The 25,938-nt window shown below is 34.9% G+C and overlaps 3 protein-coding genes across 5 annotated transcripts; all 3 read right to left on the bottom strand.

Moving 5' to 3' along the window:
* Nucleotides 1–5,191: 5,191 nt before the first annotated feature.
* Nucleotides 5,192–8,959, bottom strand: LOC123527604 (arylsulfatase J-like). 3 transcript variants are annotated; one of them, XM_053523483.1, is made up of 2 exons: nt 8,936–8,959; nt 5,192–7,290 (listed from the first exon to the last, which is right to left on the bottom strand). In XM_053523483.1, exon 2 carries the CDS (start codon nt 7,277–7,279, stop codon nt 5,747–5,749), a length of 1,533 nt encoding a protein of 510 aa, XP_053379458.1. In that variant the 5' UTR covers nt 7,280–7,290; nt 8,936–8,959; the 3' UTR covers nt 5,192–5,746. The 3 variants fall into 3 exon arrangements, with proteins under 3 accessions (XP_053379458.1, XP_053379457.1, XP_045163127.2); XM_053523482.1 differs by lacking the exon at nt 8,936–8,959 and adding an exon at nt 8,732–8,876; XM_045307192.2 differs by lacking the exon at nt 8,936–8,959 and adding an exon at nt 8,312–8,426.
* Nucleotides 8,960–10,950: 1,991 nt separating this feature from the next.
* LOC123527601 (arylsulfatase B-like) lies at nt 10,951–17,185 on the bottom strand. The gene is made up of 2 exons (XM_045307190.2): nt 16,310–17,185; nt 10,951–12,646 (listed from the first exon to the last, which is right to left on the bottom strand). The coding sequence occupies exon 2, from the start codon at nt 12,629–12,631 to the stop codon at nt 11,099–11,101; it is 1,533 nt and encodes a 510-aa protein (XP_045163125.2). The 5' UTR covers nt 12,632–12,646; nt 16,310–17,185; the 3' UTR covers nt 10,951–11,098.
* Nucleotides 17,186–19,814: 2,629 nt separating this feature from the next.
* LOC128548186 (arylsulfatase I-like) lies at nt 19,815–20,944 on the bottom strand. Its single transcript, XM_053522626.1, has 2 exons — nt 20,847–20,944; nt 19,815–20,466 (listed from the first exon to the last, which is right to left on the bottom strand). The coding sequence occupies exons 1-2, from the start codon at nt 20,942–20,944 to the stop codon at nt 19,815–19,817; spliced, it is 750 nt and encodes a 249-aa protein (XP_053378601.1).
* Nucleotides 20,945–25,938: the final 4,994 nt, after the last annotated feature.

Here is a 25,938-nt window from a genome sequence, read left to right on the forward strand (position 1 = left end):
CTGACACTAGAATTTTGAAAAGGAGTACAGTAACGTTAACCAAAGCGATAGAGTAAGTAACCCCAGTAACCAAATGCATATAGTGGGTTACAAATGGACACAGTTGTGCAGAGGTGCACATTTTAGGCCATATATGTAACATCCAAGCAACCTTTTAAAACTTTTTTTTTCACTTTTGATTTAAACTATCTAGGAGACGGAAATGTCCCCATATTTTAACAGACCTACTTAAACCCGTGACGATCATAATGTCCAAACCCACAAGAATATGACATTGAGCTGATGCGTGGACACCTGATAAACTGCTTTCAGAAAAGACAAATGTCTCCTTTTCCAGCAAGAACAAGACAATCAGGGTTTACGGATGGCGTTAAATATTCGGCATATCTGAAAGTGTTCTGCACGTGCCAAAGCCAGAAAATGGAAAGCATGTAATATGTTATAAGTGCAAGATTTGGTTTCACCCTGGATGCGAAGGACTTAGTGAATCTGAAATCCCAGCAGACGACATTCCATGGTTTTGTAAAAAGTGCGTTAATTATAAAAGAAATAAAATAGAATTAAAGACAAGTACTGTTTATTTTCTGTATGCTGCATAAACACCAAATTAACATCATTCAAACCATTATCTGAAAACCTGTGACGATGCCGTCACGGGTAATTATATAGTTACCCGTGACGATGTTGTCTTGATTTCAAGGTCAAGAAAGACAACACATGTCACAGAATACTTATTTTTTGTCCTTCACAGAAAATGAGAATTTATTTTTCTTATTATTTATTATGAAACCTAGATTACCTAGATTACCAAAACATACATATCTGTAAAAGCCGTGACGATAGCGTCACGGGACACAAATCCGTCACGGATTTTAGGTATTGGACACAAGTTAGGCCCACTGTGTATACTACGGTAGCGCTTTCATACTGTCGCACATTGTGTACACTACGGTAGCGCTTTCATACTGTTGTTTAGACGGAATGTGTGACGTCACGCTCTATGTATAGAGGTTAAAAGTCAGTAATTCAAATCCTTCTTTGTTTCATATAATAAACGACAACTTCAGATCGTCTTTACGTATCTTTAGAGAACATCACTTTTTCCTACACCTATTTTTTATGAAAGTTCTATCACAAACTAACAAAAAAAATGAAAAGAAATTAGGGGGTTATGTAGTTCCTAGTGAAATGCCAGTCAGTTGTGGTCTGCTACCCTAAAAATGGCGCAAATTTGCTCTCGTCCGCGCAATAAACACCTACTTCCGGTTTCGATCTGCAAAACATGCCAGGTGGGGTATATGAACATGAAAACCGTCTCATTTCATGCAGAATGTATTCTAGTAGTGAAAAATGGTGATTAAAGCACTCGTTCTACACGAATTTGCGCGAAAATTTGGAAAATTAGGATCTATTTATTATGGACTTCTTTCGAACCACGGAAGCACATTTTCGACCGAATTACTGACCTTATTCCTAGAATGAAGTTAGGCCGTCACGGGTTTCTATTGAGTCACGGGTTTTAGGTGATCCCATATTTTAAGGACACCCCACCCATTTTATACTATCATTAATGTATTTTAGAATTACTTCTTCTTTTGATTTCAATGTTGCAAGTTTGCTCTGTATCTATGTTTGCACTTGATAAACAATGGATTATTTAACAAATTGAACCAAAAAGCAAATTTTAAACTGTGTGTAGCTTAACTAGGGATTCATTTAAATTAATTATTTCCAACCTCTCTTGGTTGTACAAGCAACTCGACCAAAAAGAGCTAAAATAATTTCAGAAACTTGCATATCTAATATGACTTTTGGCCAAAAATATATAATTAATAACACAATTTTTTGAAAAATGTAATATATTAGTTCTTATGTTCATACATTTTCCTGTCCAATTTATACCCATGATAAAATGACGTTGTTTTCATTGGGCAAACAGGATAGAAAAATCAAAATTTGAAAATACCCCCAGTGAAAATTTAACATGCTGTAAGGATGAAGTAAGCGTTTATAAGGAAATGTAAATGATCATGAGTTAAAGTTTAGAACAATTCTAATAATTTTCCAAAATCTAATTCGTGGTGACTTCATTACTTTTTGCGTTATCACTTGAAGTGATAGCTAAGTTACAGAGTAAAATTGAAGTTGTCAAGTTTAATATAGAATTCAGCCTAGAATATCATGAGTCACTCAAACATGTTTACAAAATACTGAAATTTAATGGGGGAAAAAGTGAAAATGAAAATGCCAAAAAGCGCTACTTTCATAATACTCAAATTTAGCACATGAACGTTAGCATATATGTATCCTCACAGGAGTCTGAAATTCTATCCATAAGCCACCAAAAGTTTATATATATAAAAAAAGACCCCCCACCTCCCTCTATATAAAAAATGTTGGCTCCTGTGGTATTATATACATGTATACGGTTTTACAACCAATGTAACAAAAGTGTCCAGTTACGGTTCTTCAGTTTTCTGATCCAAATTTATATTGCGCATATTGTTTAACAAGTTTTATTAGCCAAGGCTTTATGCACACAATCTTTTTATTTCCTAATATAAAAATGTCGTGAAAAAACTTACTGAAATAACGCAAGATACATAATTAAGTTATTTCCCCGCTTCTAGCGGACAGCATGGAAGACTGAGAACAACAGCCTGTTTGTAGCAATATGACATCACTTAAATTCACAGCTAATTAAGATTCGATATTTCGCCCCGAATATAATGTTTTGAGAATGATTGTAATATCTTCTTTTTTGTTTTTCGTTTGGATACACATGTATCAAGAAAAAAGGGCAGGTGCTTCAGGTGTCTGTTTCTGCAGTTTTCAGACGATAAATTTACTGATCAATTACCAAAATGTAAACGAAATTTTAATAACTAATTTATGAAACTCTTTCATCAAAGATAAAGTCTTTACTAAAATTTTACAGGCTGTTTTGCTGTACATCAACTGAATTTTAAAACATATTATAATCTAAAAGAAAGGTAATTTGAAACTTTCACATTTCCAAATGCTCCAGTAAAAATGCACAGGTAATGTTGTAATGAAATGTTATGCTTTTTCAGTACATTAATTGATTTCCTTATCTTCAGTTTTGTACAGAAAGGCATGCTATTTCTGAAACTGCTTTATAATTTTAACACGATGAATGATGACTCTAACAAGTAACGTTACGTGATATTGATTTTACAGTTTCCACGAAAGGCAAAAAGAGAAAACACTAAATGATATAAAAAGATTTAAAAAATATATAAAAGAAATTGTCTGCTGAAATATTTTTTGCGAGATAGGAGCGGCCGATTAGAAATTGTGTTAACTTTATGTACAGTTCAGTTATATAATTATTGTTTTGTTATTTTCTTATCAAGAAAGAGCACATTTGAATAACTACATAGAATTAAACCTGTCCATTACTGCCTTCAATTGTTTGTGAGTTATTCTATACAAATTTACTGAATTAATACTAGTTAGTTTTAAGAAATGGTTCATAACGTATAATGCATAGGTATTTACTGAGCTTGTGTCATAATCCAGTTAGTTTTCTAAGCTTAATACATTGCGTATAGACCTCTCATTATTAACAAACCTCTTTGGCTTCTTGTCATTGCTTTCGGTGTAGAGGACCCTTTGAGAACACTCTAGCGATATTTTCATCAGAACTTATTAGCTAATCTTAAATTTCATTAATATTTCTTCAAACATATATTGGAACTTGACAAAAGATAACTGCCTTTGGTACCATGTAATAAGAGTCTCATTTGTTTCATCACAAGTTGTGCAAATTCTCCTTTTTTGACAAGACACTTTTATAAAGTTTAGGGCCTATATATGTACAAAGCAAAACGTATTGTTATATCTTCTGGACATTTCTACTCAATTACATCAATACATATATAATAGATGTGAGGGATATTGACAGTACATGACATCTCGTGAACAGACTCATTCAAACTGTCTCTGCTGTTTTGTTCTTTTTTCTAAATGATCTATGTATAGATAAGTAATACTCCTTTCTCCAAAGGGTGAAACCTATGTACATTTCCCAAGAATTCATTTAACGTTTTAGTCAATTAGTTACAGCTAGGTTGTTGCTGTTGGGTTTTAACGTCACACCTACAAAATTACAGGTCATATGGTAACTTTACAGATTTTAGTTGAGGAAGTCTCCATGTGAACCCCTCAGGCATTATAAAAGGCATAAGCGGGGAACCACGGCAACCTTCCGTAAGCCAGCTGGATGTCCTGCTCACATGAAATAATTCTACACCCTAGCCAAGGTTTCAAACACATGCGGTGACGGCCAAGTGATTTTAAGTCAAAGACTTTAACCCTCGGCGACTCTGGGTTGTATAAAAGTTTAAACGGCTGTTCGTAACATGAATATACCTATTAGGAGTACTGGTTACATCAATAATAATAACGCTAAGCAGCATATAATTTATTTGCATAACGCAGTTCAAAAATAGATGTAAGATAGAGCCTTGTGTCTTCAATATAACTACAAGTCGAAAGATTTCTTGCGGCCAGAAGTTATACAGACCAGAAATTGTTGATAGTAACTTATGGGTGAATAACGTACTTGTTTTGTTTTTATTATACCATTACGCTTTATTGTAAGAAATATTACTCCATTCTACATGATTTACAAGTAGATATATGAACTATGTATTTCTTAATTCTGAAAGTTATTGTTTAGAGCAAAAATAACTATATTTCCCTTTCATGTATAACATAACTTCTAGCTCAACTGGTCGCATTCCTTGACTATTGAAATACTTTACTAGAGCTTTCACAAATGTGATTCATGCCTTCACCTGGACTTGCTTGACAACACAGGACCATAATCTAGGAAACTGAAGAGCAATTAACATAAAAACCCTTATGCACAATAAGGTATCAATATTGATCATTGCTGTAAGTTTGAATAAATTATATGAAATAATGAATGAGGAATTCAGGTCACAAACATTTCTCTATATATCATATAGAGTGCTAGCTATATTGCAAAAACGGCGTTCCATAAATGCGATAAGCCAATCGCATATCGGTAAAAAGTCACGTGAAATCACCCAGTCTCCATGTGCTATACTACTTGTTGCATTCCAATATACCTGCGGCCTTCAGGCCGCAGGTAATAATACAGCAGAAATCCTAAAAACTACACTAAACAAATAATAAAGTCTGAAAAGAAAAAGCCAATTTTCTTGTCTCTATGTATAAAAATCAGCATAGACAAATGACGCAACTCGCCCACTGGAGGTTAAAACTTCAACAGTTTACATTTAAATTTTCAAAATACATACTGTGTAACTACTGTGTAATAAGTGTGCATATTGAAAAGCAAGCGGACATAAATAAAATATAGTCTAAGACATAACTTATTTATAATTTAGAGTAAGAGTCCAGTTTTACGTTCATATTTGGTCTGTAATATATCTTTTTCCTCACTTTTAAAATTCTTCTTGAAATATCACAAAACATCATACGGATGAAGGGAATGTCATGCCCTTTACAAGTAGTAGAGGATTTATTTACCTGGTGTTTTTGTTTTGTTGTTGTTGTTTTACAATTATCCATTTTATCTTTTATAGAATACTAATGTCTTCACACTTGCACTGCTAAAAACCATATTAATAGTCCTAGTCGACAATAAACAGGAATCAAACAGTTTGTCTATCAATTCAAATACAGCATAAGTTCAAATAATTTAAGTTCGAAGACTGTAGCTGAAATGCTCTCAACACCATCCCGGCGTCCAGAATCCGCCAAACTTTTGGGGATCCGAACGAGAATCATACGCATACGTTTTGGGTTCAACATAACTTTTCCTGTACTCATCCAACTTCGCTTTCAGTTGCTTTACCACATCTGGATACAATTCGCTAACATCTTCATGTTCTGTTGGATCATTCTTAAGGTTGTATAGACCATCTCCCTCCCATTTTTTGTTATGTTTAAATCCTTCTTTTATCCATTCATCTCTTTGTTTCTTTTCATCTTCTATAGCGAGTCTTGCATAATAATCGTTTTCATTTAATTCATCGTCAATGTTTGAGTAAATCTGGTCGGGTTTGTACCAGTCTCTAAACGGCCCCGGATATCCTTGAATAAGCTTAAAATCACCAACACGTATTGCAGCATGTCCCTGAGAACCTGGCTGATCGGAATTATCTAAGTTATATACCAGTTCTTTTCTGTTAGATTCGGATCCAGTACTTATAGCTTCCCACTGATTTATGCCATCTATATCGTTAAATTTATCTGGAATAGTTCCACCAGCGGCGGCAACAATTGTAGGATGCCAGTCAACAGCATGCATTAAACCGTTGTATGTATAGCCTGAATTTTCTACTCCAGCTCCAACAACGAAGGAAGCTGCTCTTGTTCCTCCTTCAAATATTGTCGCTTTGGCTCCACGCAACGGATAGTTGTTCCCAGATTGTGTTGGTATTCCTCCATTGTCGGCAGTAAATATGATCAAAGTATCGTCCATCATTCCATTGTCAGTTAGCGCTCTAGTTATATTACCAATAGCCTCATCTAGAGCAGATACCATGCCGCAATACTGGCGTCTTTGCTGGGTTTTGATATTTGGATACATATCCTCAAATCGTTTTGGGACTTGAATAGGAGCATGGACGGATTGGAACGGAAGGTACAAAAACAAGGGTTTCGATTTATTGTGATTATTTATAATCATTTTAGTTCTATCTGCATACAAATAAGCAGAATATGTCGAATCATTAAGAGGTTTTTTGTTTTCGTGAAAATCAATCCCAAGTTCGATAAATTTTGTGTAGTAATCTTCCATGCCCTCGTAATAGCCAAAGAAAGAGTCGAACCCACGGTACATTGGTGTACAATTCCAGCTACAGGAACCTAGATGCCATTTTCCTACCATATGGGTAGAATATCCAAGTTTCTGCAGCTTCTGTGGGAAAAACTCTAAATCCAACGGAGAACATTCGTTCGTGCCAGGTATTATTACTCCGCGTTGCATTCCAAGTTTGAATGGATACACGCCGGTCATCCAGCTGTTTCGAGACGGTGTGCAGAGTGGTTGGACGTATGAACTGTTAAGGATAACGCCCTTGTAGGCAAGCTTGTCGATATTAGGGGTGATCATAGTAGGATTATGGAAACCAACGTCGTTCCATCCGAGATCGTCGGCAACGATGAAAACAATATGTCGAGGTTTAGCGGAGACTGACGTTAGAAATAACACCGCAGTCAACCATAGGGCTCCAAGTATTTCTCGATTCATGAACATCGTTGTTCTTTCTGAAAAGTAACAGTCAATAGTCAGGAAATTATTAATTTAAAACAATTTGCATGGTAAATTGCATTATTATCATATGCCCTTTGCCAATGTAAGTCGGGAGCCAATAAAAATAAATTGTGTACCTTAGAAAGAAAAGGTTATTAAATTTTTGACTTTCGGTAGCTTAACGTTTAATCAGTTTAAAAGCTACAAAACCATGTATTTATTAAATGTTTTATTTACTCTTGGAGCCCATCACGTCAAATAGATACTTAAACTGTCTGATGCCCGCGACGATCCTCACGTAATTAACAGTACATTTAGGTAATGTTTGTTAATTGAAAATATACCCAAAATTGTTTTGAACAGAACACAGTATTTCCTTCATCAGAATAACAAACGATGAAGAGTTTTTACGAAACATTTCACTTAACTCATTATATGTATGTTTTCTTTGTTGTAGTTACATGCAAAGACAGTAAAATATAGTAAACTCAAGACATGATTTCGAAAGCTTTATCAGTAACATTTTACAAATAAAAAGATGGTGTGGTACATTTAAAGACAGGTTTTATAAAAAAAAAAAAAACGAGGAAAAGTATGTCTTATGGTACAATTTACTGTTAAACAGAAAAGAGATTTACAATGCAGTTTAAACACTTGTTATTAAATAAAAGTTTTGTTAAACTTCCCCAATTGCCTAGCAACAAAAATATGTCTCTTAGTCTTAAATGCCCACCACAATGTACTGCATTCTTTTGTGTTTTCATGATGGTAAAGATAAATGTTTTGCATCAATAAAAGTGAGAAATAAAAGTATCTACTTTGTTTTATACTATTACAATTAGACAGAGACATACTGGTGTAAACGACTATATGTTCAATGTCTAAACATTTCATTGAATTAATAATGTACCAGTATTAACAGGACTTGGTATATTTAGTTATGTTTAAATCATCATTTAATTCAACAGTGTAAAAATGTTGTTGTTTTTAAGAGATTCGCTATATAAACAGCTGAAAACTGTCATCTTATGATACCTGTGTTATCAGAATGCATGTCGGAGGAAAATTCATTCACGTGGTTGTGGTGGGTATTTAAATGATTTAGACTCATCCGAAATTGATCTTCATGAATAAATGGAGTTAACGCCTATATTCGTGAACGACCTTGAAAAGTAAATTTAATATAAACTTATAATAAAGGTTTTACGATGATGCATATGATTCCTACAATTTCAAACTACTTTTAAAAAATACACATAATTAATATGTGTAATGAGATATTATGTTAACCATAACATACACATAACAAATGTAAATATTAACAAAATCGATCAATTTATGTCAATGTCTATATGCGAGTGGGGTATTACGCATAGTTAAACAATATCTGCACCAAGCTTGATTCTATACATAAATTTATTCTTTTAAACATAAACATAAAGTATATTTGCTTACCAGAAATTAGAGTTTATCTCATCAATAGGAAATGTGTGTACGTTTTCTGACATAAATATCCTAAAATAGCATAGACTTCCGATCATATGACATACAATTATAATGGTTGAATGAGTTACAAAAATGTAGTTAAAAGAAGACTCTTTCAATGAAGTTTAAAAACGGGCTTATATTTTATATCTGTTTAACCTATTGGTATCATACCTGTAAGAAACACAAACCTCACGAGATATATGATCACATATTAGTTTCCTTGATGTACATATGTCATACATTATGCTATTTCAAAATGACGTTTGAAAGCAAACAATATGATGTTACGTGTGTCTGTAGTCATCTTTTTTTTTAATTTCAGCATCTGTGCACTAGTATACGCCACCTAAAGCGGAAAAATATGTTTCCTGTATGGTAAAAACTTTTTGATAAGTCAATTCATTTTAAGTACAATTTTCAAGGAAAACACTCAATAATTTTTTCTTGTTTATATGACAAAATATTTTCTGATGTCAAACAATATCTGTTTATTTGACAACTATTGAACAGTCAGAACCCGGTTATAATGTGGGATTATATCATTTATCAATGATAGGACTAATCTAAAAATAAGGTAATTTCTCATATTTAAATGCTCCAGTAAAAATGCACAGGTAATGCTGTAGTGATATATTACGTTATTTCAGTACATAGATTGATTTCCCTTTCTTCAGTATTACACAGCAGGCATAATATTCTGAGACTGTTATACAGTTTTAACACAATAATTGATGACGCTAATACGTAACCTGATACTAATTTTACGCACAGTTTCCAACAAAGGTAAATAATATATATAAAAATGTATTTTTTTAACAGAAATGGCTAGTAATGTTACATGTATATGTATAGATAATAACTGAGCATGTGTTATAATCCTGTAGTTGAAAAGCTTAAGATTGCTTCATAGCACATAGACTATCATCAATAGTAGACATGCCTGGCCTTTTTGACATTTCTTTTCATGTAAAGTACCCTTTGCAAACACTCTAGAGATACGAGGGATGATCAATAATTACGTAGACTGCCTCTATATCTTTAATAGTATAAGATATGCATTAATAAAAATTATATCAATAGAAACGTCGTTCTATCCTCTACTACTTCTGTAAATATCAAAAATGTCTGTCTCTCCTACATCAAATGACGGCGACTTAAAAACGCACACTATCGCGTTGCCGGCCCGCGTCGTGATCAATTCGTATTTCAATCAGAACTTATTCGCTCTACTTAAATTTCATAAATGTTTATTCAATCATACATTAAAACTTGACAAAAATAAACGCCTGTGGTACCATGTAATAAGAATCTTTTTTGTATCATCACAAAATGTGTAAATTCCCACCGTCGGCAAGACATTTTATAATGTTTAAAAATAAAAAAAAATGTATCCTTGCAATTAGACTCGATGTTGTTATATCTTCCGGTCCTTTGGGATCATGGAATCCACTAATTATATATATATCGTATATATATTAGATTTCCGCTAAAGTCGTTGCTACGCGGCGTGAAGGATATTACATTGCATTACATTTCGTAAACAGACTTCTGCTGTTATGTTCTTCTTTCTAAATTATTTTTTTCATAGATTTCATTTATGAGTTAGTAATACTATTTTCTCCAAAGGGTGAAAGCTATGTACATTTCCCAAGAATTCATTTAACACTTATCATGCTGGACACGACTGATTCTGTCATTGAGACTAGAGCAGCTCATGATCAGCCTGCACATCCGTGCAGTGTGATCATGCTTGCACTGTTCGCCATTCGGTGAGTATCTTTTTGATAAGCACCCTTTTTAACGGTTAATGATACGTCCAAATTGTACGATGGACAAGTCTATTATAGAAATTCAGCAGGATAAGGGTTTAACGTTTTAGTCAATTAGTTACATCGTTGCTGTTGGGTTTTAACGTATGGCGCTTTTTCAGCATTTGATGGGGGAATACCCCAGGAGCGCTCTCGGCAACTCTATAAACTTTTAAACGGCTGTTCATAACATGAATATACCTATTAGGGGTAGAAGTTACATGTACACCGATAAAAATGAGGTTATGCAGCGTATAATTTATTTGCATAACCCAGTTAAAATGGTTTTAAGATAGAGCTTTGTGTCTTCAATATAACTATAATACAGCAGAAATCCTAACAACTACACTAAACACTAAAACGTCTGAATAGACAAAGTCAGTTTTTTGTCTCTATATATAAACATCAACATATACAAGTGATGCAGGTTAAAACTTCAACAGTTTACTTTAAGATTTTTAAAATAAATACAGTGTAATTACTGTGTAATTAGTGTGCATATTGAAAAGCACTTGCAAAAATTCCCTCAACACCATCCCGGTGTCCAGAATCCGCCGAACTTTTGGGGATCCGAACGAGGATCATACGCATAAGTTTTAGGTTCAACATAACTTTTCCTGTACTCATCCAGTTTCGCTTTCAGTTGGTTTACAACATCTGGGTGCAATTTGCTAACATCTTCATGTTCTGTTGGATCATTCTTAAGGTTGTATAGGCCATTTCCCGCCCATTTTCTGCCATGTTTAAATCCTTCTTTTATCCATTCATATCTTTGTTTATTTGCATCTTCTATATCGAGTCTTGCATAATAATCGTTTTCATTTAATTCATCGTCAATGTCTGAATAAATCTGGTCAGGTTTGTACCAGTCACTAAACGGCCCCGGATATCCTTGAATAAGCTTGAAATCACCAACACGTATCGCAGCATGTCCCTGAGAACCTGGCTGTTCGGAACTATCTAAGTTATATACCAGTTCTTTTCTGTTAGATTCGGATCCAGTACTTATAGCTTTCCACTGATTTATGCCATCTATTTCGTTAGAGTTATCTGGAATAGTTCCACCAGCGGCGGCAACAATTGTAGGATGCCAGTCAACAGCATGCATTAATCCGTTGTATGTATAGCCTGATTTTTCTACTCCAGCTCCAACAACGAAAGAAGCTGCTCTTGTTCCTCCTTCAAATATTGTCGCTTTGGCTCCGCGTAAAGGATAGTTGTTCCCAGATTGTGTTGGCATACCTCCATTGTCGGCAGTAAATATGATCAAGGTGTCGTCCATCATTCCATTGTCAGTTAGCGCCGTAGTTATGTTGCCTATAGCCTCGTCCAGAGCAGATACCATGCCGCAATACTGGCGTCTTTGTTGGGTTTTGATATTGGGATACATATCCTCAAATCGTTTTGGAACTTGAATAGGAGAATGGACGGATTGGAACGGAAGGTACAAAAACAGGGGTTTCGATTTATTGTGATTATTTATAACCATTTTAGCTCTATCTGTATACAGATAAGTAGAATATGTCGTATCATTAAGAGGTTTTTTGTTTTCATGAAAATCAATACCAAGTCCTATAACTTTCGTGTAGTAATCTTCCATGCCCTCGTAATAGCCAAAGAAAGAGTCGAACCCACGGTACATTGGTGTACAATTCCAACTGCAGGAACCTAGATGCCATTTCCCTATCATATGGGTAGAATATCCAAGTTTTTGCAGTTTCTGTGGGAAGAATTCTAAATCCAACGGAGAACATTCGTTCGTACCCGCTATTATTACTCCGCGTTGCATTCCTAGTTTGAATGGATATATGCCGGTCATCCAGCTGTTTCGAGACGGTGTGCAGAGTGGTTGGACGTATGAACTGTTAAGGATAACGCCCTTGTAGGCAAGCTTGTCGATATTAGGAGTGATCATAGTAGGATTATGGAAACCAACGTCGTTCCATCCGAGATCGTCGGCAACGATGAAAACAATATGTCGAGGTTTAGCGGAGACTGACGTTAGAAATAACACCGCAGTCAACCATAGAGCTCCAAGTATTTCTCGATTCATTAACATTGTTGTTTTTGTTTTCTGAAAAGTAACAGTCAATAGTGAGGACATTATTAACTTAAAACAGTATGTGTGTTTATGCAGTGTTTGCGTTGTTACCACATGTCATTTGCTGATATAATACGAGGGTCAATGAAAATACTAGTTGTTAAATTTTTGACTTTCTGTAGCTTAACGTTTAATCAGTTCCAAAGCTGCGAAACCGTGTATTTATTAATTATTATATATTACTGGAGGTCATCACATGAAATAGATACACCAATATTCTGATGTTTTTTACTAAAATTATCATATATACGTTTTCTTTGTTTTTTTTATGCAAAGAGTAAAACATATTCAACTATTAAGATACGACTTCGAAAGCTTTGTCAAAAAAGAAAATAAGAGAAAAAAGATGGCGTGATACACTTTAAGACTAGATTTGTATAGATAAAAAAAGGCGAAATTTAATAAAATCTGTAAAAAGATCCTTTGGAAGCAAAAAATGCAACCAAGAAGAATAATAGCTGACTCGGTTTGATTGAGTCTGTTCATGAGAGGTAATGAAATGTGCAACACCTCTCACGCCCCCTAGCACCGGCTTAAGCGGAACTCTTACACATATGTTGAATAGACTCCATGATCCCAAAGGACCAGAAAATATAACAACACTGAATCCAAGTACGGGGAGACTTTTTACAGCCGCCACACGGCACTTAAAGATTGCTGTTAAGCCTCGTCACAAAATTTACCGTAAAATGAAAATAAAGTTCCGCCGGCAGTTTTGAAAATAAACCTCGGTTTTCTGGCAACAAAAATATGTCTCTTAAAGCCACACCAGAGAATATCTGTATTCTTTTGTGATTATAATTGCTTTGCATTGAAAAGTGTATGTATCTTTTTTATCTTATACAGTTACAAATTGACAGTGACAAATAAGAGGTCAAGACAATATCGAGAGGTGCATATAGACATACGCATTCACCCATGTCTAAACATTTTATTGGATTACATTAACAATACTTGATGTATTTTGCTAATCCCCCGCCACGAGTGGTGGGGGTTATAGGAATGGTCTCCGTCCGTCCTTCCGTCTTCCGTCCTTCCGTCCTTTTCTCCGTCCGTCCTTCCGTGTTCCGTCCTTCCGTAACATATGTGTCTGCTCTGTATCTCCTAAACCCCTTAAAGGATTTTCATGAAACTTGGGTCAAATAATCACCTGATCAAGGCAATGTGCAAGACTTATAAGTCAGCCATGTCGGCTCAAGGTCAAGGTCACAAGTCAAGGTCAAAGGTTTGAACCTTCCATTTCGTGTCCGCTCTGTATCTCCTAAACCCCTTGAAGGATAATCATGAAACTTGGATCAAATGATCACCTCATCAAGACGATGTGCAGAACCTTAAGGTTTAAGCCTTCCATTTCGTGTCCGCTCCTAAACCCCTTGAATGATAATTCTGAAACGTGGGTCAAATAATTACCTTATCAAGACAATGTGCAGAAGCTATGAGTCAGCCATGTCGGCTCAGGGTCAAGGTCACAAGTCAAGGTCAAAGGTTTGAGCCTTCCATTTCGTGTCTGCTCTATCTCCTACACCCCTTGAAGGATAATCATGAAACTTGGACCAAATGATCACCTCAGCAAGACGATGTGCAGAACCCATGAGTCAGCCATGATGGCTCCATGTCAAAGTCACAACTCAAGGTCAAAGGTTTGAGCCACTATCCATAACAACGGCGGGGGATATGGCTGTCTTTTAGACCACGCTTTGTTTCCACAGTATAAAATATTTATTTAACTGTGATTTTGAAAACACTGAAAAGACCTTGAGCGTATAACACTGTTTAAAGAGGTTGTGAAGGCCTTAAATTTCCTACCTGTCTTCTTTTAACATGCCTGTGTTATCATTATGATTTTGATAGGAAAAGTAGGTCACCATGTTGTGTTGAGTACTTATATGATTTAAACGCATCGAATAATGATCTTCAATAAGAAGTATTTCATGAGTAAATCTGAAACGTATATTCTTGAATGGTAGCTGATCACAAAAAAAAAACACAAATATAAACTTATGATAAAGATGTTACGATAAACGCTAATAAAAACGGTATACGACAAATATGAAGTGGAGTCCTGGAGTAGAGTCTTGGAGTGGAGTATGGAGTGAGATCTTGAGTGACCTTGGAGTCTAATTTTAGAGTGAGATTTAGAAGTAAAATTAAATGTGGTTTATCATTCAAAGTTTGAAAAGTTATTATGATTGAAAGTAGTGGTGTTATTTGACGATATACAAAAATGACTGATGTATGTTTCTGTTGCAAACAATAATAAGAATAATGATTGTTGGCACGAAGAATCAAATTTAATATAATGAGAGACTGGTAATTATACTTTTGATTATGGGAATGATGATGAAATCTATTGATGTTTGTATGTGTCTTTTAGATGAAAATGAATATCAACAATAATGTTATCATCACCATTTTCAGTAACAACAATACAGGCACCTCCATCACTATAGTCATCATCAGCAACAACAACAACAACAACAACAAACAGTTTTCTTCATATCAAAACTGTTTTTCACCTTGTTCATCAGCAAAATCCTCAGGAAAACTAACGATGATAATGATTATAAAATGACAGATGATGATGATTATGATGATATTGATGATGACGACGACGATAATAGTGACTGTTATGATGATGTTAATGATGATTATGATGATAATGGTAACGATGATTATGTGCTGGTGTTATTGTTTGTGATGATGATGATGGTGGTGGTGGTGGCAGTGGTGAAGATGATCATGGGGATGATGACAGTGGTGATGATGATCTTGATGATGGTGGTGCTGCTGGTGAGGATATTGTTTGTAATGATGAAAATTGTCATTATGGTTGTGCTGATAGTGGTGACGATGATGATGATAGTCGTGGTGGTGATAAATTTGTAGATGATGGTGATTGTTGAGTTGATGGTAATGATGATGATGGTGATGATGATGATAATGATGATGACATTAATTAGAATAATGTTATCCAAGTTTCTGTGACATTTGTCAAAGAATAAAGGATTACTACAGAATGGATTTTATAAGGCACATACTTAAGAAACAATTTGATCATCAACTGCATTTAAATCATCAGCATTATAAAAAGAAACTTTGAAAAAGGAAAACTCCGCATAAACATCATCATCATACAATGATGCAAAACTTATCATCATCATTGTCAGTAGCTGCACTATTTCCAACAACATTCTCATTCCATCAATTTTCATTTTTATATGACTGTCATTATGTAATCAAAATATCTGATATCAAAAACAGCAAAAATGAACAACATCATTTTGACTCCAAAATCTCACTACAATTTTTCACTCCAAAATGTCACTCTAGACTGCACTCCAAGACTCCACTCCATGACTCCACTCCAAGACTCCATTCATATTTTGTCGTATGCCAATAAAAACTCATGTGAATACTAAACAAATTAAATACATTGAATTAGTGTAAGTAGATACTATTTTAACTATTACATACACATACCAAATATGATTATCAACAAACCCTTTCAATGATATACGTATCTGAGAGCGCGTATGTATTACGCATATTCAAATAATATATCTGCATTAAGATTGATTTAATCTTTGATTAAATAAAAGAAAGAAGTTAACATAAATTATGTGTGCGCATGCTTACCAGAAATTAAGGTATATCTCATAAAAAAGAAATGTGTATGTTTTCTGCATTAATATCCTAAAAAGGCTTCCGATCATATGACACACAATTACAATGGTTGATGGGTTAGTTAAAAGAAGACTCTTTAAATTAAGGTTCAAAAACGGGCTCATATTTCATATCAGTTAAACCTACTGTACCATACTTTTAACAGACACATGACTCACAAGGCATAAACTCATAGATTAGTTTTCCTTGATGTACATGTGTAATACACTATGCAATTTTTAAAATGACGTTTGTTAGTAAACAATATATTGATATGTCTGTCCTAAGTCATACTTCGTTAATTATTTCAGCATATATCTTTTTAAGTAAAAGGAATCAAAATCCAGTACTGATGTGTGATTAAGGTGGAAGTAAAACATACTTGCTCAAGTCTAGATACAATACGCGAGATCAATCAAATAATAATAATTCTACCTGGTATTTAGTTATGCACCAGCTAGGAACAACAGGCTCAATGTATGGTAAAAACTTGGTGATAAGTTATTTCATTTAAAATACAATTTTCGAAACATTTTTCTTGTTTTATATAATAATATCAGGGAATATTGAACATGTGTTGTTTGCAATTTGTTTCTTGTAAGACTGTGTTCTTGGACAATAACCGTGGGGGCAATATAGTCTGGTTACCGATAAGATCATCGTATTCTTTTATTTTTACTATTTTTCTCTAAATTCTGACGTGAAATTACTTGGCTCTCATATGGAAGAATTTTTAGGTTCAAAATGACCATCTTATGATTTATTTAACTATCACAACTATTACTATTTAACTGCCTGTAGAAATCGTCTGGTACTTGAACTCCCCCAATCCATAATATGCATAGACATTTGATTTCGAGATTAGTTTGTTGTCGTTGTTTGCATTACAGAGCACAGTATTGAAACTAAAAGAATTCCAGTGGAAAAGATTATGATTAATTAGGTTAATTCAATGTATGCTTTTTATTATTGAATTATTGAAAATTTGGAGCAAATTTTACGAACTTTGGACTTTATTTTTATTGGAGAATAAATTAGAATTATAGAGTTTTATGTTCAAATTATTTGCTTAAGTGTAGGCCTATGCTGAAATTTATGTTCATTTTCTTTGGAACAGTTATGGAATTTTCTGATAATACTAACATATATTAATAATAGAAGTAAATTATTAGTAGACATATTAGATCTTTGTAGCTGTGAATGTATGTTTATTAATGGACTTCAGATTTTTAACAGACTTTAAACTGGGTTCAATTTTGTGTCTTCATTTACTTCTAAATGTGTTGACTTTTCTTAAAGCGGTGTGATAATGATTGAAATTATGATAACTTTTAAATAACCCAGAAAGTGGTTTTATAAGGAATTCTGGCTTTTCCTTGAAATAATTAAACCGGTGACGGTGAATCTTACTTGTATCATCACAAAATGTGTAAATTCTCACCGTCGGCAAGACATTTTATAATGTTTAAAAATGAAAAAAAGAAGTATCCTCGCAATTGGACTCGATGTTGTTATATCTTCTGGTCCTTTTTGGATTATGGAATCCACTAAATTATATGTATAATAGTTTTCCGCTAAAGTCGTCTTCTTTCTAAGTGCCTTTTTTTATAGATTTCATTTATGAGTAAGTAATACTTTTTTCTCCAAATGGTGAAAGTTATGTACATTTTCCAAGAATCCAATTAACCCTTATCATGCTGGACACGACTGATTCTGTCACTGAGACCAGAGCAGCTCATGCCATCCGTGCAGTCTGATCATGCTTGTACTGTTCGCCATTCAGTGAGTATCTTTTTGGTAAGCACCCCTTTTAACGGTTAATGACAATTGAAAGATGGACAAGTCTGTTACAGAAATTCAGCACGATAAGGGTTTAACGTTTTAGTCAGTTAGTTACATCTGGGACGTTGTTGTTGGGTTTTAAAGTCAATTGTAGGTCATATGGCGCTTTTTCAGCATTTGGCGGAGGAAGACCCAGGAGCGCCCTCGGGCATTATTAGCGGGGAACCACCAACCTTCCGTACGCCAGCTGGATGCCCTGCTCACATGAAATAATTCTACACCCTAGTCAAGGTTTCAAACACATGCGGTGACGGCCAAGTGATTTTAAGTCAAAGACTTTAACCCTCGGCGACTCTGGGTTGTATAAACTTTCAAACGGCTGTTCATAACATGAATATACCTACTAGGGGTAGTAGTTACATGTACATCGATAATAATGATGTTAAGCAGCATATAATTTATTTGCATAACCCAGTTCAAAAATAGAAGTAAGATAGAGCCTTGTGCTATTAATATAATTATAATGCAGCAGAAATCCTAAAAACTACACTAAACAAATAAAGTCTGAAAAGAAAAAGCCAATTTTCTAGTCTCTATGTATAAACATCAGCAAAAGTTATTTATGACGGATAGTGGGAATGTCATGCATATTACGAGTGGTAGAAGATTTATTCATCCGGTATTTTTTAATGATCCATTAGTTTTTTTTTTTTATAGAAAACTAATTTCTTCAAAAGGAAGAACACTTGCATTGCCAAAAGATAATATTTCTAGTCCTAGTTGACAATGCACAGGAATCAAATAGTTCACTATCAATTATTCAAATACAGCATACATAGAATTTAAGCCTGTAGCAGAAATTCTCTCAAGACCATCCCGGTGTCCAGAATCCGCCGAACTTTTGGGGATCCGAACGAGGATCAAACGCATAAGTTTTGGGTTCAACGTAACTTTTCCTGTACTCATCCAGTTTCGCTTTCGAGTATCTTTTTGATAAGCACCCTTTTTAACGGTTAATGATACGTCCAAATTGTACGATGGACAAGTCTATTATAGAAATTCAGCAGGATAAGGGTTTAACGTTTTAGTCAGTTAGTTACATCGTTGCTGTTGGGTTTTAACGTATGGCGCTTTTTCAGCATTTGGTGGGGGAATACCCCAGGAGCGCTCTCGGGCATTATAAAAAGCATGCGCGGGGAACCACGGCAACCTTCCGTAAGCCAGCTGGATGTCCTGCTCCCTTGAAATAATTCTACACCCTAGTCAAAGTTTCAATCACATGCAGTGACGGCCAAGTGATTTTAAGTCAAAGACTTTAACCCTCGGCAACTCTATAAACTTTCAAACGGCTGTTCATAACATGAATATACATATTAAGGGTAGAAGTTACATGTACACCGATAAAAATGAGGCTATGCAGCATATAATTTATTTGCAAAACCCAGTTAAAAATGGTTTTAAGATAGAGCTTTGTGTCTTCAATATAACTATAATACAGCAGAAATCCTAACAACTACACTAAACACAAAAACGTCTGAATAGACAAAGTCAGTTTTTTGTCTCTATATATAAACATCAACATATACAAGTGATGCAGGTTAAAACTTCAACAGTTTACTTTAAGATTTTTAAAATAAATACAGTTTAATTACTGTGTAATTAGTGTGCATATTGAAAAGCACTTGCAAAAATTCCCTCAGCACCATCCCGGTGTCCAGAATCCGCCGAACTTTTGGGGATCAGAACGAGGATCATACGCATAAGTTTTAGGTTCAACATAACTTTTCCTGTACTCATCCAGTTTCGCTTTCAGTTGGTTTACAACATCTGGGTGCAATTTGCTAACATCTTCATGTTCTGTTGGATCATTCTTAAGGTTGTATAGGCCATCTCCCGCCCATTTTCTGCCATGTTTAAATCCTTCTTTTATCCATTCATATCTTTGTTTATTTGCATCTTCTATATCGAGTCTTGCATAATAATCGTTTTCATTTAATTCATCGTCAATGTCTGAATAAATCTGGTCAGGTTTGTACCAGTCACTAAACGGCCCCGGATATCCTTGAATAAGCTTGAAATCACCAACACGTATCGCAGCATGTCCCTGAGAACCTGGCTGTTCGGAACTATCTAAGTTATATACCAGTTCTTTTCTGTTAGATTCGGATCCAGTACTTATAGCTTTCCACTGATTTATGCCATCTATTTCGTTAGAGTTATCTGGAATAGTTCCACCAGCGGCGGCAACAATTGTAGGATCCCAGTCAACAGCATGCTTTAATCCGTTTTTATGTATAGCGATTTTTCTCCCCCAGCCAACAACGAAAAAAAGCTGCTCTTTTTCCCTCCTTAAAATATTGCGTTTGGTCCGCGTAAGGATATTTGTTCCCAGATTGTGTTGGCATACCCCATTGTCGGCAGTAAATTGAAAAGGTGGCCCATCATTCCATTGTCGTTATTGCCGTGTTAGTTGCTTAGCCTCGTCCAGAGCAGATCCCATCCCGAAATACTGGCGTCTTTTTGGGGGTTTTGTATTGGGAAACATATCCCCCAAATCTTTTTTGGAATTAAATAGGAGAAGGAAAGGTTGGGAAACGGATGTAAAAAAACGGGGTTTCGTTTTATTGTGATTTTTTTAAAACCATTTAAGTCTACTTTACAGAAAGTAAAAAATTGTCGATCCTAAGAGGATTTTTTTTTTCATGAAAAAAAAACCAAGCCCTATAACTTTCTGAGTCCCTTTCCCCATCCCCTCGAATACCCAAAAGAAAAGTCGAACCCACGGTACTTGGTGTAAAATTCCAACTGCGGAAACCAAGATGCCATTTCCCCATATGGGGGTAGAATACCCAATTTTTTTGCAGTTTTGGGGGAAGAATTCAAAATCCAAGGAGAACATTCTTTCGTACCCGTTTATTACTCCGCGTTGCATTCTGTTTTTGGAAATGCCGGTCACCCCGTGTTTCGAGACGGTGTGCGAGTGGTTGGACGATGAGCGTTAGGTAAAACCCTTGTAGGCAAGCTTGTCGATATTAGGGGGATCTAGTAGGGTTATGGAAAAACCCAACGTGTTTCCCCCCGAGATCGTCGGCAACGATGAAACAATTTTTTCGGGTTTGCGAGAGGACGTTAGAAAAACACCCCAGTCAACCATAGAGCTCCAAGTATTTCTCGTTCATTAACATTGTTGTTTTTTTTTTTGAAAAATAGCAGTCATAGTGAGGCATTATTAACTTAAAAAGTATGTGTGTTTATGCAGTGTTTGCGTTGTTTCCACTGTCTTTGTAATAAATACGGGGGTCAAAGAAAATATAGTTTTTAAATTTTTGACTTTCTGTACTTTAAAGTTTAATCCGTTCCAAAACTCAAACCGTGTTTTTTTTAATTATTATTATTACGGAGGTCATACAAAATAGATACACCAAAATTTTGATGCGCGATTTTCAATTTTTGCACAAGCTTTTATTTAATGATGTTTTTTTGTAATGGCTCAAAATGTTTCGAAAAAACCAATCACAAGCAAACTTATTAATGTATGAAAATAAAAGTTTTTTACGAAAAATTTTTACTAAAAATTTTCTATTCGTTTTTTTTTGTGTGTTTTTTTTTGGGAAAAAGAAAACTATTCAACTTAAGACACGATTCGAAAGCTTTGTCAAAAAAGAAATAAGAGAAAAAAGATGGGGTGATACACTTTTTGATAATTTTTTAAGATAAAAAAAGGGGAAAATTTTTAAAAAAATTGTAAAAAAATCCTTTTAAGCAAAAAATGCAACCCCGAAAAATAATAGCTGACTCGTTTTTATTGAGTTGTTCGAGAGGTAATGAAATGTTTCAAAAAACCCTTTACGCCCCCCAGACCGGGTTAAGCGGAACCTTCACATTGTTTAATAGATCCAGTCCCCCAAAGGACCCGAAAAAATTTAAAAACACGAATCCCAAATACGGGGAGCTTTTTACAGCCCCCCACGGCACTTTTAAAAATTGCTGTTAAGCATCGTCACAAAATTTGCCGTAAAATGAAACTAAAGTTCCGAAAAATATGTCTCTTAACGCCACACCAGAGAAAATCTGTATTCTTTTGTGATTATAATTGATTTGCATTTAAAAGTGTATGTATCTTTTTTTATCTTATACAGTTACAAATTGACAGTGACAAACAAGAGGTCAAGACAATATCGAGTGGTGCATATAGACATACGCATTCACCCATGTCTAAACAGTACTTGATGTATTTTGTTAATCCCCCGCCACAAGTGGTGGGGATAATAGGAATGGTCTCCGTCAGTCCTTCCGTCTTCCGTCCTTTTCTCCGTCCGTCCTTCCGTGTTCCGTCCTTCCGTAACATTTTTTCCGCTCTGTATCTCCTCAACCCCTTAAAGGATTTTCATGAAACTTGGGTCAAAAATATCCCCATCAAGGCAATGTGCAAGACTTATAAGTCAGCCGTGTCGGCTCAAGGTCAAGGTCACAAGTCAAGGTCAAAGGTTTGAACCTTCCATTTCGTGTCCGCTCTGTATCTCCTAAACACCTTGAAGGATAATCATGAAACTTGGGTCAAATGATCACCTCATCAAGACAAAGTGCAAAACCCATAAGTCAGCCATGTCGGCTCAAGGTCAAGGTCACAACTCAAGATAAAAGATTTAAGCCTTCCATTTCGTGTCCGCTCCTAAACCCCTTGAATGATAATTCTGAAACGTGGGTCAAATAATGACCTTATCAAGACAATGTGCAGGAGCTATGAGTCAGCCATGTCTGATCAAGGTCAAGGTCACAACTCAAGCTCAAATATTTGAGCCTTCCATTTTGTGTCGGCAATGTATCTCCTTAAATCCTTGAAGGATAATCATGAAACTTGGGTCAAATGATCATTTTATGAAGACGATGTTCAAATGAGTCGGCCATGTCGGCTCAAGGTCAAGGTCACAAGTCAGGGTCAAAGGTTTGAGCCTTCTATTTCATGTCTGCTCTGTATCTCCTAAACCCCTTCAAGGATAATCATGAAACTTGGGTCAAATGATCAACTCATTAAGACGATTTGCAAATCCCATGAGTCAGCCATGGTGACTCAAGGTCAAGGTAACAATTCAAGGTCAAAGGTATGTCTGCTCTGTATCTCCTAAACCCTTTGAAGGATAATTATGAACTTGGACCAAATGATCACCTCATCAAGACGATGTGCAAAACCTTAAGGTTTAAGCCTTCCATTTCGTGTCCGCTTCTAAACCCATTGAATGATAATTCTGAAACGTGGGTCAAATAATTACCTTATCAAGACAATGTGCAGAAGCTATAAGTCAGCCATGTCGGCTCAAGTTCAAGGTCACAAGTCAAGGTCAAAGGTTTGAGCCTTCCATTTCGTGTCTGCTCTATCTCCTACACCCCTTGAAGGATAATCATGAAACTTGGACCAAATGATCACCTCAACAAGACAATGAGCAGAACCCATGAGTCAGCCATGGTGGCTCAATGTCAAGGTCACAACTCAAGGTCAAAGTTTTGAGCCACTATCCATAACAACGGCGGGGGATATAGCTGTCTTTTAGACCACGCTTTGTTTCCACAGTGTAAACTATTTATTTAACTGTGATTTTGAAAACACTGAAAAGACCTTGAGCGTATAACACTGTTTAAAGAGGTTGTGAAGGCCTTAGATTTCCTACCTGTCTTCTTTTAACATGCCTGTGTTATCATTATGATTTTGATAGGAAAAGTAGGTCACCATGTTGTGTTGAGTATTTATATATTTACTTCAATAAGAAGTATTTCATGAATAAGTCTAAAGCGTATATTCTTGAACGGTAGATGATCAGGAAAAAAACAAATATAAACTTATGATAAAGATGTTATAATAAACGCTAATAAAAAAACGGTATACGATAAAATATGAAGTGGAGTCCGGGAGTAGAGTCTTAGAGTGGAGTATGGAGTGAGATCTTGAGTGACCTTGGAGTCTAATTTTAGAGTGAGATTTAGAAGTAAAATTAAATGTGGTTTTTCATTCAAAGTTTGAAAAGTTATTAGGATTTAAACTGGTGTTATTTGACGATAAACACAAATGACTGATGTATGTTTCTGTTGCAAACAATAATTAGTATAATGATTGTTGGCTTGAAGAATCAAATTTAATATAAAGTGGGACTGGTAATTATACTTTTGATTATGGGAATGATGACGATTTGTTTTACATGATTATGTTAACGAAAAATCTATTAATGGTTGTATGTGTCTTTAAGATGAAAATGTATATCAACAATTATGTTATCATCACCAATTTCAGTAACAACAATACAGGCACCTCCATCACTATAGTCATCATCAGCAGCAACAACAACAACAACAACAAACAGTTATCTTCATATCAAAACTGTTTTTCACCTTGTTCATCAGCAAAATCCTCAGGAAAACTAACGATGATAATAATTATATAATGACAGATAATGATGATTATGATGATATTGATGATGACGACGACGATAGTAGTGACTGTTATGATGATGTTAATGATAATGATGATGGTGGTGATGATGATGATAATGATGATGACATTAATTACAATGATGTTATCCAAGTTTCTGTGACTTTTTGTCAAAGCATAAAGGATTACTATAGAATGGATTTTATAAGACACATACCTTTGATCATCAGCTGCATTTAAATCATCAGCATTATATATAAAAAAAGAAAGGAAAACTCCGCATAAACATCATCATCATCATACAACGATGCAAAACTTATCATCATCACTGTCAGTAGCTGCACTACAACAACATTCTCGTTACACCAATTTTCATTTTTATATGATTGTCATTATGTAATCAAAATATCTGATATCAAAAAAGAAAAAAAAATGAACAACATAATTTGACTCCAAAATCTCGATCCAATTTTTCACTCCAAAATGTCACTCTAGACTCCACTCCAAGACTCCACTCCATATGACTCCACTCCAAGATTTCAAAGACTAAAAAAGAAATGTGTATGTTTTCTGCATTAATATCCTAAAACGGAATAGGCTTCTGATCATATGACACACAATTATAATGGTTGATGGATTAGTTAAAAGAAGACTCTTTAAATGAAGTTCAAAAACGGGCTCATATTTCATATCAGTTAAACCTACTTACCATACTTGTAACAGACACATGACTCACAAGGCATAAAATCATAGATTAAATTTCCTTGATGTACATGTATAATACACTATGCAATTTTTAAAATGACGTTTATTAGTAAACAATATATTGTCTTCAGTCATATTTCGTTTATTATTTCAGCATATATCTTTTTAAGTAATAGTAATCAAAATCCAGTACTGATGTGTAATTAAGGAAGTAAAACATACTTGCCCAGGTCTAGATACAATACACGAGATCAATCAAATAATAATAATTCTACCTGGTATTCAGTTATGCACCGGCTAGGAACAACAGGCTCACTGTGTGATAAAAACATGGTGATATGTTATTTCATTTTAAATACAATTTCGAAACATTTTTCTTGTTTTATATAATAATACAAGTTAAAGCATAGCAAAAGTTCCTTCTAGGGCACATCTATATAAATATATAATGATCATCTTGTAAATTTTGGTTACAGTTTCTTCTTTAAATATTGGTCATCAGTGTGAGGAACACTACGATTGGACGCAATGACAATACCATTCTACCTTATTGGCATTCCATAACCCCCGTTTAAGCGCCCCGGGGGCGTTACATTCTCACCAAGGTGGCGTTTTTTATCTGCACCAAAATACAAAAAACTAAACGTTTGAAAAAAAGATCTATGTTGTTAAAATGTGAAGTCCCCTATTTCTA

The sequence above is a fragment of the Mercenaria mercenaria genome, chromosome 14 (genome assembly GCF_021730395.1).
Source record: "Mercenaria mercenaria strain notata chromosome 14, MADL_Memer_1, whole genome shotgun sequence".
Taxonomy (NCBI): Eukaryota; Metazoa; Mollusca; class Bivalvia; order Venerida; family Veneridae; genus Mercenaria; species Mercenaria mercenaria.

Bases quoted from the DNA above. Each gene is read 5' to 3' on its own strand.
- LOC123527604 (XM_045307192.2), bottom strand. From the start codon at position 8,387: ATGAGTCTAAATCATTTAAATACCCACCACAACCACGTGAATGAATTT. The intron at 7,291-8,311 runs GTATCATAAGAT...GTTACTTTTCAG, and splicing joins CATGCATTCTGATAACACAG to AAAGAACAACGATGTTCATG.
- LOC123527601 (XM_045307190.2), bottom strand. From the start codon at position 12,631: ATGTTAATGAATCGAGAAATACTTGGAGCTCTATGGTTGACTGCGGTG.
- LOC128548186 (XM_053522626.1), bottom strand. From the start codon at position 20,944: ATGGCATCTTGGTTTCCGCAGTTGGAATTTTACACCAAGTACCGTGGG. The intron at 20,467-20,846 runs GTTATAGGGCTT...CAATATTTTAAG, and splicing joins TGGGGAAAGGGACTCAGAAA to GAGGGAAAAAGAGCAGCTTT.